The sequence below is a fragment of the Dermatophagoides farinae genome, chromosome 8 (genome assembly GCF_024713945.1).
Source record: "Dermatophagoides farinae isolate YC_2012a chromosome 8, ASM2471394v1, whole genome shotgun sequence".
Lineage (NCBI taxonomy): Eukaryota > Metazoa > Arthropoda > Arachnida > Sarcoptiformes > Pyroglyphidae > Dermatophagoides > Dermatophagoides farinae.
In genome coordinates, this window is record NC_134684.1 from 1,205,191 (window position 1) to 1,222,943 (window position 17,753).

At 28.9% G+C, this 17,753-nt stretch overlaps 3 protein-coding genes across 10 annotated transcripts; 2 read left to right on the forward strand and 1 right to left on the reverse strand.

Moving 5' to 3' along the window:
• Positions 1-327: 327 nt before the first annotated feature.
• Hat1 (histone acetyltransferase 1) lies at positions 328-2,229 on the reverse strand. The gene is made up of 2 exons (XM_047059153.2): positions 1,857-2,229; positions 328-1,794 (listed from the first exon to the last, which is right to left on the reverse strand). Coding segments are annotated over exons 1-2 (1,338 nt in total). The 5' UTR covers positions 1,858-2,229; the 3' UTR covers positions 328-457.
• Positions 2,140-16,090, forward strand: LOC124496183 (uncharacterized). 8 transcript variants are annotated; one of them, XM_075733588.1, is made up of 7 exons: positions 2,140-2,427; positions 2,565-2,662; positions 10,024-10,869; positions 10,946-11,087; positions 13,259-13,388; positions 14,705-14,810; positions 14,896-16,090. In XM_075733588.1, the coding sequence occupies exons 3-7, from the start codon at positions 10,164-10,166 to the stop codon at positions 15,699-15,701; spliced, it is 1,890 nt and encodes a 629-aa protein (XP_075589703.1). In that variant the 5' UTR covers positions 2,140-2,427; positions 2,565-2,662; positions 10,024-10,163; the 3' UTR covers positions 15,702-16,090. The 8 variants fall into 8 exon arrangements, with proteins under 8 accessions (XP_075589703.1, XP_075589698.1, XP_075589697.1 ...); XM_075733583.1 differs by lacking the exon at positions 2,140-2,427 and having other exon boundaries at positions 2,543-2,662; positions 14,884-16,090; XM_075733582.1 differs by lacking the exons at positions 2,140-2,427; positions 2,565-2,662 and adding an exon at positions 5,989-8,838 and having other exon boundaries at positions 14,884-16,090.
• A 317-nt stretch (positions 16,091-16,407) lies between these two features.
• Positions 16,408-17,024, forward strand: LOC124495429 (endolytic peptidoglycan transglycosylase RlpA). Its single transcript, XM_047058806.2, has 2 exons — positions 16,408-16,561; positions 16,633-17,024. Exons 1-2 carry the CDS (start codon positions 16,504-16,506, stop codon positions 16,908-16,910), a joined length of 336 nt encoding a protein of 111 aa, XP_046914762.1. The 5' UTR covers positions 16,408-16,503; the 3' UTR covers positions 16,911-17,024.
• The last annotated feature ends 729 nt before the right edge of the window (positions 17,025-17,753 follow it).

Here is a 17,753-nt window from a genome sequence, read left to right on the forward strand (position 1 = left end):
TCTCATTATCGTCATCGTTCTTTTTCCATTATTTTCCTTCAGATTGACCATTGTCATCATTATCATCATCATCATCATCATTGCCAAGGCGAATTTTGCAAAGATAAAATGTAACGCTTTTTATCATTAATTACTTTGCTTTTTTTCAAACATCAAAATATATAAATGTACAGAAGGCTCTCTAATAGTGTTTCTTTTTTTCATATTCTGAGAACGATGATGATGATGATGATCTTGATATTTGCATTTTTTTTGTGTATAGATTAAAATTTTTTTTAAAAGAAAAAAAATTGAAATTGAAAAAACATAAAAAACACATATAAATATAAAATTTCAAATTCTGTGGAATTATTATTATCATCATTATTATTATATTTGTTAAAGTTTTTTTCTTATAAAAAAAAAATTCACAACTTCTAGATGCAAGCAAGAAAAAAAAGAACGAGATAAATTAAGATTAGCCTAATTTTTCTATAATTTGCAAATATTCTGATTCAATTTCTTCATATTGTTTGTTTAGATTTTTGATTCGATATTCTCTTGGTATTTGATTGGTTTTCATCAATAATGTATAATTGGTTTCACTGATTGCTTTACGTTGTCGTAAACGTTCAATATCATTGATTTGTTTTTTATATGGTGCATTCAATCGTTGTTTAATACCCATTCTATATTGGCGATATTGTTCAGGATCATTTCGATTGGTTAATTTTAATTTAAGAATTTCGAAAACTCTTCGAGTTTGTTTGGGATTCAATTTAAATTTCATCTGTGCTTCACGTGCCATTTCGTTGGACCAAACGGTATTTGGTGCAAGTGTCTTATACCAGTTTAATTGAATGGATAATTTACAATCATATATGTCACGCATTCGTTGGAAATCATCGGATGGATCTTCCACAGTTATGTCAACAATTGATTTATTATTATAATTCGTATAGATTGATGCCAATAATTTACTGCCAAGACCAATTCTTTGAAATGATGGTAATATAAGAAATTGTGAGATTCGTGGTCGAACATTCTGTGGATAAGCATAATATCGATAGACTGTAGAATATCCAACAAAACAATATTGATATTCCTTCAACAATGGTTTCGACGATTGGGAGCCAATGAATGGGAGTTTCTCGTATAAAACAAAAAAATCCCAATGATCATCATCGATTTCAATATAGGAAGCGCCTTCAATGAACCACATTAAAAATGTTTGCATCCGTTCATGATAGGCAACAAAACCGGGTACCGAATTGTTAGCTTTAAATAGACAAAAATGTCGTTTCTGGGCTTGTTGATGATCATCGGTTGGTTTTGTTTCAATTTCAAATTCTTCCATCAATTCACCATATGGCATAAACGATTGTTCTTTCGATAAATTAGCACTGAATTCATTCAAATTATAGCATACTTTTGTTTCGTATTTGGATGCAATGATTTTCAATACATCATCCGGTTCTATACCATCTGTCTGTTGTTTTGTCAAACGATCAGCATATTTGAGACATAGATAAATGTTTAACTGTGCACATGAATAATAAACTTTAACGGTAAGATCTTTGTAGCCGAATATATTTTCATTTTCGCCAAAAAATTGATACGTCATGTCCGGCTTAAAAGGAGCTATACGACATGATGATGATACCAGTTTCTTTGATTCACCATCTTGTTTATGGCCCAAAACTTTAGTATCATCAAAATCTTCAATCAGATCATCGATACAGGTGACCAATTTGAATCGGACACATTCATTCGAATCTGTTACATAATTTTCAAATGCATTAAATTCAAATGACACTGAAAATGAAAATTAAAAAAAATGAAAATTTCTCAATACAGATATTGATTCAAATACATACTTTTCTTTTAGATTTGTATCGATAAAAATCGAATTTCAGGAAATATAAAATTTTAAAGATTTTAAAATTAAAAATCTAAAATAATAATAATGACGATTTGAGTGAAGCGAAAACAATGCCAGTAGCAGCAGCATGTATTAAACAACAAAGTGGAGGGAAAACATCATCATCGTTCACTGTGTGTCTCAACATTAATAAAGAAAAAAAAATGATCCATTCATAAACGTTATGATGATAATGACCAGTTACGTCAACTGTCAAATAGATGGCGTCAGTGTTTTAGATTTTATTTTTTTTTCATGTGATTCGAAAAATTTTTTTTTTCAAAATTAAAATTTTTCATTTTTAATATTTTTTTTTTTTTGTTGTGTGTGTGTGTGTGTGTGTTTATTTACGATCATACCAAAAATGATAAAATGGTGGTCGTAACATTGAACGATTGAATGAATGATGATGTGTAATCAAGATTATCAATATGATAAATGAGAAAGGCCACATCCCCCCTTTCCACACACACACACATTTATCATTCCAAATTGAATTTTGGCAATAATAATCATCATCATTATCGGTTTGTATCCTTGAATTTTTCGTTTTTTTTTCATTTTACTAATATCATTCATAGCTTACTTCATCATTTCCACAATTTTTGTGTGTGTGTGTGTGGTTTCTTTACACTATAATTTATAGCATTTTTTTCTCTTCAAGATAAACATTACAAGGTGATTACATGGAAATGATGGTGATGTTTCGTAAAACACACAAAAAAAAACGAACTGGACGAAGAAAAAAAATGATCAAGAAAGGTAAGTGTCTACCCTCACAATATTTTGCATTCAAATGATTGATAATCGAAGAAGAATCGAATCCATTCCATAATTGTGTTAATGAAATTATTATTGTATATTGTATATATGATGGCAATGACCAGTATATAATCATACCATCATTATCTATTATATTATACCATTTTATCATTGAATCAACCAACAAACATTTTCGTATTGTGTTTGTTTTGTGTGTCCATTTTCGAACACGTGTAAAAATGCGTGTGTGTTTGTGTGTCATTGAACAACAAAAATTGTTTGATCATTGTGGTTATTGTGGTGTTGGTGGTGGTGGTGATGGTATTTGATGGTCATGTGTGTTTGCGTGTGTGTGTGTTTGTATTTTATTTTCCTAAATTTATCTTATTCAGAAAAAAACAGCATACTATGATGATTATTATACAAACGACCAAAATTCAAGGACCTTTGATTTTTATCAATTTACAGTGTGAATGAGATTGTAAAAAAGAGAAAGAGAAAAGGTCCACTATTTTGTTCATTGAATGTTTATTATCAATGCTATTTGATTATTTTCAATGTTTCATCAATATCAATATAATAACGTTATCAAATTTGTATAGCAAAATAAGAATTATACGATCAATCTATCATATCCATATATTCATCATATAATAATTTAATGATGACGATAATGTCCTCCTAAAAGGTTGCTATTTTTCTTTCTTTCTTTCTTTATTTTTTTTTAGGAAAAAAAAACAAGGAAGATAGTTATAAATAAGAAAAATAAAAGTGTTCTGTATAGATGATCTTGAAGTAAAAAAAAATCACCAATGTGGTGGTCATTGATAATAATTGGTGTCTGCGTGTGTGTGTGTGAATTGATAAGAAACGATGAAGAAGAAGGAGAAGGTCGACAATCGGATAAATATTTCATTATAATTATCCATTCGAATAGAAGGATTTGCTGTTTTTTGTCTGTTTGTTTCACTGTTTGTTTTTTTTGTAGCTAAATAATGAATGAATAATTTTTTTTAACAAAAAAAAACCACTTGTTGATCATCATCATTATTTGTCATTGAACCAGAAAAAAAATTTTCTTTCTAAATAATGATGATGATGATGATTATGATTAACCAGTGTGAATATTTTTCAATTAATTAAATTGATGATTGAAAAATAGCAACAAGTATAATGGTAACCCAGAAAAAAAAAGAAATTGTAACAAAATTATCAACAGATATTGAAAATTTTAGATTTAGGTAAATCTAAATCGTTGATTAACTGTGTGTATGTATGTGTGTGTGTGTGTGCAGTACCAATGTTCTATTTGATCGTCATCATAATACATTGATAAATAATCACGTAACACAAAATGCAATAACAAAAAAAAAAACACCACAAACTATTTTTTTACTGCCTAGGCTACCGATGATGTTGTTTGATGAATGATTTTGTACCATTTTTGTTTTCCTTACTGTATATGATGCTAATAATAGCTCATTAACCAGTTATATATATTATTGTTCAATATATACATTGATGATCACCAATTAAATTTAAAAAAATTGTCATTATCCAATCGATGCACAAAAACATCGATCTATCGATCTATTGATAATCGATTGTCATCTTTTTTTTTATAGCTTCCGCGTTCAAGGACCTTTTTTGTAAGTTTTCCTTTTTTTTACTTTTGAGAATAAATTTTTTTTTTCAACGAACCGTTTGGATCCACAAACTTCCTCTCAAACATCTCGCACACACACACTTGAAGAATAAGAATTTCATTCATTCATTCATTTCCTTTTATGCGTTAATTTTTTTTTTTTTTGTTTCTCTTCTCTTTTCTTTTAATGAATGGAAAGTTTCTCTTTTTTTTCGTTTTATATTTTTATTAATGTGGTGGGAGTGTTTATGTGTGTATGGTAGTGTAATAATAATCATCATCTGTTCAGCATCATCATCATCATCATCTTGACGCCAAAAACAGGCTTGTCTATCTGTCTGTCTGTATATATATAACCTTAACCGACTTAGCGATTTTTCCTCCCATGACCTCATTTTTTTTTCTATCCTTTCTCTTTTTTTTAGCATTTCCTATTAAAAGAAAAAAAAATTGCATTATCTCTTTCTCTCACTTTCACTTGTGTATTTTCTATATTTGTTGCATGTTTGTTACACCGTTTTTTTTTTTTTTTTTTTGATTTCGGTTTGTTTGTTATGATAATAACAAGTACTTTTAAAATTGCTAGTAGTAGTTCCAAATAAAATAGCTCAACGTTACTTATTTTTTTTTTTTTTTTGTACCGTATTCAATTGTATTTTGTTGTTGTACAATAGTAATTTTTCTATTTATTTAGGCGCGCAAGTTATGTATTTTTTTTTATATACATGCATCATGGTTTGAGTGAGAGAGAGAGAGATAGAGAGACAAGAATAGAGTTTTTCAGTTTTTTTTCCACATAAATATATCTATTATATTTGGCCATCAAAATTGAGTAAGGATAAAATAATACTCCAAAATAGTAACAACATTTCAACAAGTCATAAATGTCCACGACCATCATCCATGGACGTTTTTGAATCAAAAAAAAGGCCATGTGTGTGTGTCATGCAACAATGCCATTCAATATTCAATTCATTATCATCTATCTATTTATCGTTCTCCTTCGTTTTTTTGGAACACACACACAAATAGGAAGAAATTTAAAAAAAAGAGGAAGAGGAAGAAATCAAGTTCGCTCATGATGATGATAATGATGGCATGATATTGAAATTCAAAATGACTCTGAAAAAAAAATGATATAAACCATAATAATAGAAACTTGTTGAATGAAATGATAGGATGTCATAGGATGTGTGTATTATATTATATTTTTATTATATGTGCAACATGTTTCATTTCATTTCATTTCATTTTTTTTTTACTCTTTGAAAGCAAATATTTTTTTTTATAAAGAAAAATAAAAAGAAAAAAAAATATTTGAGAATATAGATGGGAAGAATATATTGTTGTTATATACAAAGAAAAAAAAGTAAAAAAAAAATCCCATTTGTGTCACGTGTGTTTATGTTTTTTCGTCGTCGTCGTCGTCGTCGTTGTTGTTGTTGTTGTTGTTGTTGTTGTTGTTGACGATAATATTGATGATGGTGTTGTTGTTGTTGTTGTTGTTGTTGTTATTGTGGTTTTAATTTAGTTCTGTTTCAATATATGTCTGTATGGTTTGATGATATTTCCTTTTTGTTTTTTGTTTGCCATACTGGAGTCACACTAAATTACCATTTACCACACATGACTATCGGCCAACAGCATCATTGTGTTTTTGTATGTGTGTGTGTGTGTGTGTGTATGATCCCTTTGTGTCATTTTCTTATTTGATCTCGTTCAGACAAAACGATCAAACATCTTGTAGCAGTTAAAGAATTAAAAAAAAAAATTTTACTTCCGGTTCTATTTTTTAAAAAAAAAATTTAATGGGTATTACTAGGTTAGGTTTATTTGTTTCATGGTCATCCATTTCTTATTTTTTTTTCTTTTCTTATTAACCGTTTTCAACTGATTTACCCGACTGATTTACATTGATGATTATCATCTTTTTTTTTTGTTTTGTTTTGTTTGTATGTAATCAGCATCCATGATCATCATGATCATGATCATCATAACACTAAAAATTAATCACTAAAAAAAAAAAAAAAAAAAAATTTTTCTATTCTAACACAACCACCAATTAGGTGAAACGCTATATATATGTTTGTGTGTGTGTGTATGTTTTCCATGTGTTTTTTTTCCGTGATTGATTATTATTTTTGATAATAATAAATATATATAAATCTCATCATCATCATCATCATCATATCCACAACAACAACAACAACAACTATTTTAACACCAGACATTGAGCTTTTCACATTATCATCATCATCATTGTGGATAGTCAATACATAATTTTTTTTTTTACTTTCACTCAATTTTCATTCGTTGTCAGTGATCATCATCATCATCATATGCATCACACACACACACACACACACACACCGCAACACCGCAACACCACCACCACCAAGCAACATCAATATCATCATCATAACGGTGATATTTAGGTCACAGTCACTTACACTCAAACCAACAAATAAACGAAAACACCGGTGTTTAGCAGTTTAAAAAAAAAATTGTCGAAAAAAAAATAAAAATTATCATCGTAGAAAATAATAATACTCATCGATTATTATCATCATCATCATCAATGATATTTACCAACAAACAAAATCAAAATCAAAACCAAAAAAAAAAAAAACAGCAACAACAATATCTTCTTAACCATCAATTGATTTAGATGTTTATTATACAACAACAATATAATAGATTTTTTCGATTATTTTCAATAAATTCTTCTGGTTATTCCATAACGACAACAACCTCAATTTCGAATCTGGTGTATCATCGAATAAAATGATCATCCTGTGTTTTTTTTTCTTCTCATAATAATCCTGATTTGCGCAAGACACACGAATCCACATAATAGAATCCATCATATAGTGTGTGCGAAAAAAAAAATATGCCTGTGAAAAACATTTCTGTTCGGTATTATCCAGTATTTCGGTGAACGAAGACAAAAAAAAACGAATTGCGATTCTTGTTTGCCGTTCTTTTGCTCTAATCTACTGACACACTTGTAGCGTGTTTGTGTGTGTGTGTGTTTGTGTGTCTGTATGCACCCGATGCCACCAGATGCCCAATAATCGAATTGGAAAGAAGAAGAAGAAGAAGAAAAAAAAAAACGTGACACTCATTTCTCGAACAATTCTTCGTGTGCAAAACAACAAGAAGTACACTTTTGAGTTTACTTTTTTGTTTCTATTTATTTATATTCTTCATCATCATAACATCATTTCATCATCATCATCATCATAACATCTTTTATTTAGTGAGCCGTGCAATTCCGGCTATAATGATTATGATGATATGGCGCGCGATAATGTGTGGATATAGATATGTGGATGTTCGTCCTTGATAATATGCAATCTATAATGTGTTTTTTTTTTTGTTTTAATATACACACACACACAGCCAGGACACCCGAAAAACAAAAAACAAAATTGTTTATTTTGTCTTTCACCAATATATTGTTGTATGTAATATGTCGTTATTTTGGCATTGATGATGATAATCTATCTAAATATATGTAATTCATTCATTTTGAAAGGTTCATAAAAAAAACCTCAACAAAATATCAAATGAATTTGATAATTTGATAATAATAATAATAATAAAAAACTGGCCCCGAAAAAAAAATCATTGACGATAGCACGTTCCACATACCAGCCATCACTATAGTTTTTTGGCTTTTTTTTTGTTTCAAATCAACCAGAAATAAACCCTTTTTTATAATTATATATGTGTTATAACAAAATATCGATTATTATATATGTGTTTCTGATCATCATTATCACATTCATCATCATCATTTTTTTTATAAATGATTTATCCAAAAAAGAAATCTTCCAACAAAATAACATTTTTTTTTGATTTCGTTATCAGATTCGATATCTATCTATATATATATTGTGTGTGTGTGTATGTTTGTCTATGTCGTCTGTATTGTGTGTGTGTGTGTGTGTGACAAACTAAAAAAAAAATTGCCATTTCTTTTTTTATTTTGTGCAATTTTTTTTTTCTTATCGCAAGGTATTTGTATTTTCATTTTTTTTTTTTTTTTTTGAGAATATAACAATCAACCGCAATAAATTTCAAAAAAAAAAAAAATTCCTCATCGATTAACAATCAACAACAACAATAATCATTCATCAATAGACCATCATCAAAATATATTATACATTCATATATTCATTTTCATTATCAAAAATGCAATATAAAAAGAGCTAATAACAAGTGTAAATTTTTTTTTTGAACCCATTTTTTTCCGTCATCATTTGCATCATCATCGAGAATAATAACGAAATTCATTCGGAATTGTTTCTCTTTGATTTGAATAACTTTCTTTGTGCAGCATTTTTTTTTCGTTGAGTATTATTTTGAATTATTCTTCAACAATTTTACCTTTCGTAAATATTTTTTTCATCACATTGATCATCTTGGGAACAATTGCATCTATTTTTTTCTTTTTATTTATTTGTGTATGTGCAATACAATTTGTTTTTCCAGTATTGATTCTTTAGTAACAAAAAATTTTGATTCGGTGAGTTTTTTTCTATTCTCTCTCTTTCTCTCTCTCTCTCTCAATTCTTTGACCGAAATTCGGTGCTTTTTTTCTTGAATTAACAAACAAACAAACAAAAAAATGATCTAATTTATCCACGTACTGGGGAAAAAAAATCTCAATGATTTTATTTGAAAATAACATATGACCTGATTTAGTTTTTTTAGTTTATCTAAATAATTATCATTATCATCATCATCATCATTACCATCGCTAGTAGTGAATATTGTAAATCTAGAACTTTAGAATAATAATAAATAAAAATAATATATGTTGATGATGATAATGCTAAATTCTGGATGATGACGGCAGAATTTTTTTTTTTTTTTAGTTATATGTTATATGATATATGTTGTTGTTGTTGATGTCATTATCGCACAACATTACATTCTTTAACAACGACGACAATATGACGAAAAAAAAATTAAAATTATGCCATTCTGTGATATTATTTTGTTTCTTTAATAAGATGCAACAATAACGAAAAAAAAACGGATGATGAAAATTAAATGGAAAAAAACTCATTCATTCAACATATCCTCATCATCACCATCATCATCGACAAAATAATCATAACATGTGTGTGTATGTGTGTGTGTGAGTGTGTGTTTTAGTTAGAAATTAGCAAAAAAAAAAAAAAAAAAAAAATAGCACGCTCACATTGTACAAAAGACAGGCAAAAAAAAATTGAACGAAAAAAAAATTGCAAAAAAAAATCTATCCAAATCCAAGGTAAATCAGCAAACAAAACAACTGCAAAAAAAATATATAGAACATGAAATGTTAAGAAAATAATATCAAAATATATATTAAAACAACATCAATGATGATGATGATGGAATGCATATGCATATTTTTTTTTGTCTCATGTATTTTTGAATGAATTTGTAAAAAAAAATAGGAAACAAATAATCAACCACACCACTCTCAAGAAAAAAAAATGAAAATCACCACACACCGATGTGTTCATCATTAATTCAATTTGAATCAACATGTGTACCTTTGCATTAATTTTTTTTAATTTTTTTTCATTTTTTTTCGATTTCCTTTTCGTTTCATTAGTTTTACCCCTTTTGTGCATGCACCATTTATATATATATTTGTTTTATAATTCTTAATGTTTCTTTTTTTTCAATCTTGTTTTCTTCATTATTCAAATATAAGATTATTCATATTCAGATGTTGATGGTTTATATTTGTTTGTTTGTGTTTTGTAAGATATCTTCATAATAGTTTGATATCATCATCATCATCATCATTAGTTATTTCATTGCCAAAATAATAATAATCCGAAAAACCAAACAATGGATATAACAATAAAAAATAATCGAAACAATAATAATAATAGCCCGGAACCGGAAGATAGTGGACAGGATGATACAGCTGAGACGATAATTAAAACGGAAACAGCAACAGCAACATCGGCAGCAGCAACATCATCAACATTATCATCGATTGTGGCAACAGCAGCTAATAATAATAGACAAAGAAGTAATTCGGCAATTGCATTATCATTATTAAAATCGGCTGCTTCTTTTTCAAGCCGTTCCGGAATTGGATCTATTAATAATAATAATAATAATAATTCAACAACCATTACGTCATCATCATCGATAGTTGCACCGGTGGATTTAAGAATCGCAGCAAATAATCTACTTGTAGAAGCAGCAACAACATTTTCATTATGTTCATCATCATCGTCATCATCAAATACAACAACAACAACAACGACGACGACGGCGACCAGTACCACCACCACCACAACAACTAATCATCATCATCATCATCATAATAATCATAATCATCACCATCATAGTCATCATAATAATAATAATAATAATCATCATTTATTAACCATGTCTACGACTAGCAATAATAATAGTATTGTACAGCCACAACAACAACAACAACAACAACAGCAGCAGCAGCATCAACAAACATCATCAACATCAATGCCAGCAGTATTTGCTAGCTCATTAACAACTAGTGGATTTATTAATTCTTCATTTGGTAAATTCTTATTGTTTATTTTGAAAAAAAAATTTTTCTAAAAAATCATCAAATCTTAATCTTAATCTTATTTCAGGTCCAACCAATCCATTAGCGGCCGTATCGGCTAATCAAATTTTAGTCACCAATTCAAGAAAACAACGAGAATTTATTCCGGATTCAAAAAAAGATGAGTCATATTGGGATCGTCGAAAACGCAATAATGAAGCAGCTAAACGGTATGTTTGTTCATGTTTCTGTGTGTGTGTGTGTGTGTGTATATGTGTGAACAACATCATATTCTGTCACAAGTTTTTTTTTCACTTTCACGTCAATGATGATGATGATGATTTCCACTAAGTATACAAATATTACACAAAAAAAATGAAAAAAATGTCTATGTATGTACTTTGTGTGTGCATTTATTACATACACACACACACATATCAGGATTTGTGTACGAGAAATCTTATGTAATTATTTTAGTTTTTTTTTTGCCAGGGTTACCACAATATATAGTAGAAATTGCAAGAGGAGCTATTTTTTTTTCTTTCTTTCTTTCTTTGAAATATATTACATTACATTATCATCATATTTATATATTTGTCAAGTTTATCAACAAATAGATTTTTTTTTTTTTTTTTGGTATATGTTATCACATGACTCATTTTTTTGTTATCAACATCACCATCAGTAGTATATAGTATTATATATATCCGCAATAATAATTTTCGGGTGTATAATAATAATAATATTTTTTTGTGTGTTTGTATTTGACCACCATTATGATTATAGCATAAAAATTGGTTCATTGATTGCAATGTACTTGTGCATACATTTTTTGGTTTCATTCAGGAAACTAATTTTCTTTTTTTTTCTCTATTTAAAAAAGGATAAAAAAAAATATATATCCACATTTCATATGGATGCAATAATCGAATCTGAGTGAGTGTGTGTGTGTGATAACATTCGATTATTATTTCATGCAAGAGAAATGAAATAAAATCTTAAAAGATTTGTTGTTGAAAAAGATAGATTAGTCTTTCTATAATATGATTTTTTTTGCCTAAATAATGTTTTGGTTTCAATTTTTTTCCGATCATCATCATCATCATCATCATCATAATCGATTGTTGATTTTTTTTCTGGTTTCTAGGTTAGGTGCTTAAAACAGTTGTGTGTGATTTGTATTAAAATGTTGTTTGCTTTTCGGTTTTCATTTTGGTGCCATAGTCACCGACCTATTTTTTTTTTTTTTTTTTATTTTAGTTTTTTTTCTGGTAACTTTTTTCATTTTGGATTTTTCTCTCTCTATATATTTGTTGTTGAATCCATTCTATTTTTTTTTCTCGATAGATAACGAATGATTTTTGGTTATATTTGATCAAAACCATAGAAAAAAAAATCAATTCCAGAAAAAACCTGGCCTGATTATGTTGTTTGTTATTGTTTAATTTTAAATTCAATTTATTCTAATCTGGTTATGATGTTGTTGTTGTATGTGGCAACAAACAAGCATAACAACAACAACAACAACAACAAAAACGCTCATGACTTGTTGATCATCATCATCATTATAATCATGGTCCCAATATTTTAGTAATGATTGTCATTGATTGTCATCATCATCATCATCATCATAACCTAAATTTGATTTAATATGTTTTTTTGGGGCTTATCATAATCATAATTATCAATATATTTATATTCAATGTAGCACAATTATTGGAATTTATGAAAATTTCCCATATAATACTTTTGGAGAAAAAAAACCTATGAGTTTTAAAATTTACACATTGACTGGTTAATGATAGAATATAATCCTTATTATTATGATAAAATGATAATAATGGCGATTGATTCATTAATATCGTAGTGTTTTTTTTTTGATTCTTTTCCTTTCAATGAAAAAGAAAAAAAAACATTATGTACAATGCCGTTTTGACTTTTCTATTGAATTTGTGTGTGTGTGAGTGATACATAATGAATTGTCGTCGACCTCGGCGTGATATCGGTGTATGGTGCCCACTAATTTTTTCATCAATCGTCATTGTATTGTAGTATTCATAATCGATTTGCAAATGTTTTGAAGGTTTTTTGCGTTTCGTTTTTTGTTTTTTTTTTGTTTTTTTTTTTTTTTTTTTGGTTATCCATTCATTGTCAAATATTTATCCTATCATCAAAAAATCAAGGTGCCATTTCAATCAAGAGCAAATAAAAAAAAATGTGTTTCATTGAAAGAATCAATGAATATGGAAATTTTCAAATGATATTTTTATCTTTTTTTTCTGAATATGATATGTAATGTAATTTATTTTATATTACCCCTTTTTTATTATAATTTATATTTTAATTTATTTATATTAATTAATTACCTAAATCATTCATATATTTTTTGTTTCTCATTCAGATCTCGAGAAAAACGACGTATTTCTGATTTGGTACTTGAAACACGTGTACTTGAATTAACACGTGAAAATAGCATTCTAAAAGCTGAATTATATGCCATAAAAGAAAAATTCGGAATATCTCAGAATCAAGTAAGTTTTTTTTCTTTAAAAAAAATTAAAAATTAAAAATATCATCATCTTTTACTAAAAGCAACAACAACAACAACAACAACATTGAATTAGTTATAAGCTACATTTATCTTGTTGCTAATGTTAGAATAATTTGAATTTTATTTTTGGCGTCATTGATTCAAGACAAGGTTGTCATGATGATGATGATGATGATGGTGATGGCGATGGTGGATCGATAGATAATAGTCGGCCTTTAAAAAACAACAACAACAACATACGCCATTGATCGACAAATGATGTACTCGACTCTGTGCATTGAGCATTGATAATAGTTAAAGGAAATGTTCATTACCACTAAACACAAACATACACACACACATACCATCATCATCGTCAAAACATAGGTGAACGGGATTTTGCTCTTGAATGAAAAGAAAAAAAAAATATATGCAGCTGTATGTACATGTTGTATGTCTTTATATGAATATAACACAAGCAATAAACATAAAAAATGTGATTATTTTATATAAAAACATTGGCCATCATCATCATCATCATCATATCATTATCAAATAACCACGGCCACAAATTCTTTTAAGCTTTATTTGAAAATTTCGAAGGAAATTGATGCAAGAAAAAAAAATAACAATGCTGTCGATGATAATGTGATGGTCATCATCATTATTATTATTATACGCATGCATATAATTGAATCGACAATGATGAAACATTGAAAAAAAGAGTAGTTTATGTGATGCTGCGGTTGTAATGATTTTAAGGATGATGTGATGATAATAGAATGTATTTGATTATAAGGAAATGGCAATGTACGCTTGATGATGATGATGGTAAGATGGTAATATCAATGACGGTGGTTAGATTCGTGGATCAATGTTTTTTTTTGTCATGATGCTGAATATATATGAACACAGACACACATTCCACCATACACTATTCGTTGGTGGCCTCGAATATTTTAACTGTTTGTTTATAATTGCTTTGTGAATGTGTACCATGCTGTTATATGATGCCACCACGACCATGAGTTATTTAAATTATATTAACAAATTTATGGCCATGATCGCCATCACCTACACGTACGCGTACAATACAACACAACAGTAAGAACAATTTGTATAGGTATGAATGTTCATTTATGAACTTGTGTTTGTTGTGTGTGTGTGTGTGTGATTTGTCCATGGAACATCAAGGTGAAAGAGTTAATTTGTAATTTCATGATGATCCAGGAAAAAAAACAAAATAAACAGCTGACTGACCAATATGATAAACTATTGAATGCATATTAATGGCTTCGTATACTTTTATTTACTTAGCATTTTATTGATCCCGATTCTGTAACGATACCTTTGCCTGAAAATGCTACCAAAATTCGTCGATCAAGGATTTTTTCCTCCATATTGGGCGGCACATCTGTCAATCGTAAGTTATTATTATTATTTGAAATATCGATTTTTAAAAATCGATTTAATTAATTACCAGATTAATTAAACAGTGTTTTTGACAGGATCAGATTATACCTCAAATAATCATCATCAGGGATCGAATAACATATCCAGCCAATCTGCAAATACAGTATCGACATCATCATTTAATTATTCGTGTTCATTGTCACCCAATTCACAGTCATCATCATCATCGGAAGTCCATGTATCTACATCTCCCACCTATCATGGTGCGACTGCCAATTCATCACCACCAAATGTTTGTCCATTATTGACCGGACAACCGACTAATTGTTTGGCTGGCCTAGCCACACCGATTTCCGTTTTAACAGGTAACAAAACAACATTGCCATTCAAACTCAGACACAAAGCACAAGGAAATTGTAGCTCAAATAATGTCAACTCAGTTGTAGCCCAAATTCGAAACCAAGAAACATCGAATATTGGAACACACAATGATAGTGATGCCAGTAGTGATTCATCATCGGTTGCTCAATTGAGTAGTAGTGCTGAATCGACAGGCATATTTGGTGATCATCATCGTGACAGTGCTGGTTCACCTGATTCTTTATTGAAAACAGAAAATTATGCACTCAAAAGTGAATTGCAGAGGCTAGCTTCTGAAGTGGCTACACTTAAAAATGTTCTGGTCTTGAATCAATCAATCAATGCTGTAACTTCAGGTCCGGTTATTGGTGGCCATGCATCAAATTTCAATAAATCAAATAACGAAAGATGCAATCGTTTTCATCAAACTGTAAGTCCTATGGAAACTCACTCACCTATACATTATAATGAAGATCTCGATAGCAAAGACTTGCTGAAAAATGTAATTCAATTCCAGAAATTGAATGATATTATCGTATAATATGATGGATAATTTCAGATGAACCATCAACCAGCTCTTGATGATATTGTTGTCGATTATTCAGATATATATATGGACACACGTACACACAAACACACACACACAATTCAGTTCCATTTGTGACTTATTATTATTGCCTGAATGAATATACATCCACAGTAGCTACGAATATATCGATTGGTTTGTTCATCAACATCATAAAATTATTATTATTTTATTTTGTTTGTTTGTTTGTTAATAATCGTTTACGAAATTTGATTTTCTTAAATGTTTATATTATATATTAATATATATTATATATGAAATCATTTATTGAATATTTTGATTGATTTATTATTTTTCAGTTTTTTTTTCTCTGAATTAAATTCCAAAAAATGTGTTATATACAAATTTTATAAAAGTAAAAAGATTTTTTTTTCTATATTTTTTCCCGGGAAACTTCAACACCACAAGTTTATAAAAGAAGGTGGTAGTTGATAGTAACGCCATCCATAAACGGAGAAAAAAATTTCAAAAATTGTTCTATTTTAGTCTACAAGATGGCAACATCTGTTTCAAAACTGGACACGTCACACACCCATGTGCTTGATTTATATTTTTAAAAGCTTACCTTTCCGTTTAATTAACAATTTTTTTTAAAAAATCAAATCAATAAATGTTTGATTGAAAATGGTAACTGTTCATTAAAAAATATTGCAATCAAATGATTGATGATTAATTTTAAGTGGCATTCCATCGATTGTATTTAAAAGAAGATCATCATAAATGGTGTTGTCATTAGATCATTTGACTGTGTTCCAAAATGCATCGTATAACATTAATTTCGTTTTTAGTTTTGGCTACCACCGTTTCATTGGCTGGTAAGTCGATACCTTAATAATTTATTTACAATGCTGAATATTCTAAATAATAATGCGTTTCCAATTGACAGTTTCCGAATCAGGCCTTTGTTCATGGTACAATGCCCGAAGAGGAGCCAAAACAGCCAATGGTGAAGGATTCGATCCGAATGCCATGACTGCTGCACATAAAACCTTGCCATTCAACACTAAAGTTCGTGTGACCATTGGCAGTCGACATGCAGTAGTACGAATCAATGATCGTGGTCCATTTGTTAAAGGAAGAATTTTGGATGTAACTCCTAAAGTTGCCGATATACTTAATCTGCGACAAAAAGGTGTTGCCCAATGTACTGTTGTCAGAGCTTGAACAACAACAACAAAAATAAATTGATCAAATTTTGCAGATTTCTTAATTGATAACCAAGATCTTTTTTCTTGTTGAATGAAAAAAACAATGAATAAATTACATTGAAAATATTAATGTATTATGTTCTCTAGTGCAATTCAAATGTCACTGGAATAGCACTTTAATTTTATTTAGTTTTTTTTTGGTATCAATCATCATCATCATCATTCGAAAAAAATACACAGTATTACTACGGAAAAAATATATAAATATATAATAAACAAACGCATCAAGATTTACAGACAAAAAAAAAGTTCGAGTCGATGGATGGATTCTGATTCTGAGACAACAGACGCATCTTGATCGTTTATTATTTTTTTTAGTGAGAGGGTTTGGCAAGATCAACAACGACAATAAAATTGTTCCGGTTATTAAAAGTGTTTTGGGGGGCAAAAAAAATGCTCCTACGTGTGTGTGTGTGTGTGTCTGTGTGTTGGGTGTTTGGGTGTGATTGCATATATATATAGATTTCGATCGATTTGATTGATCATATTGACTAATTAGTAATATATATATAGAAAACTATATTTAGAAAAATTGTTTGAAATGGCTCTATTATAATTTTTATATATAATAATTATTAATAATATCATATATGGAACAGATAGAAAAGAAGAAGAGAAAAAAATTTGTGTTGATCATCATATCAATTGCAAATTGTTCCCAGCAAAGTGGATGGACCTTGGTGGTGGTGGATTGTTTTTGTTGCCACTGTTTGTTTCAATTTTCTGTGTTGTTGGTGTGTTTGTGTAACCAAATAATTGGTGAAAATATACAATCGAAAAAAAAAGAATTTTTTTTTTT

Excerpts from the sequence above, each read along its gene's own strand:
- LOC124496183 (XM_075733583.1), top strand. The coding sequence starts at position 10,164 with ATGGATATAACAATAAAAAATAATCGAAACAATAATAATAATAGCCCG. Across the intron at positions 10,870-10,945 it reads ATTTATTAATTCTTCATTTG|GTCCAACCAATCCATTAGCG; the intron begins GTAAATTCTTAT and ends ATCTTATTTCAG. Across the intron at positions 11,088-13,258 it reads AATAATGAAGCAGCTAAACG|ATCTCGAGAAAAACGACGTA; the intron begins GTATGTTTGTTC and ends TTTCTCATTCAG.
- LOC124495429 (XM_047058806.2), top strand. The coding sequence starts at position 16,504 with ATGCATCGTATAACATTAATTTCGTTTTTAGTTTTGGCTACCACCGTT. Across the intron at positions 16,562-16,632 it reads TACCACCGTTTCATTGGCTG|TTTCCGAATCAGGCCTTTGT; the intron begins GTAAGTCGATAC and ends TCCAATTGACAG.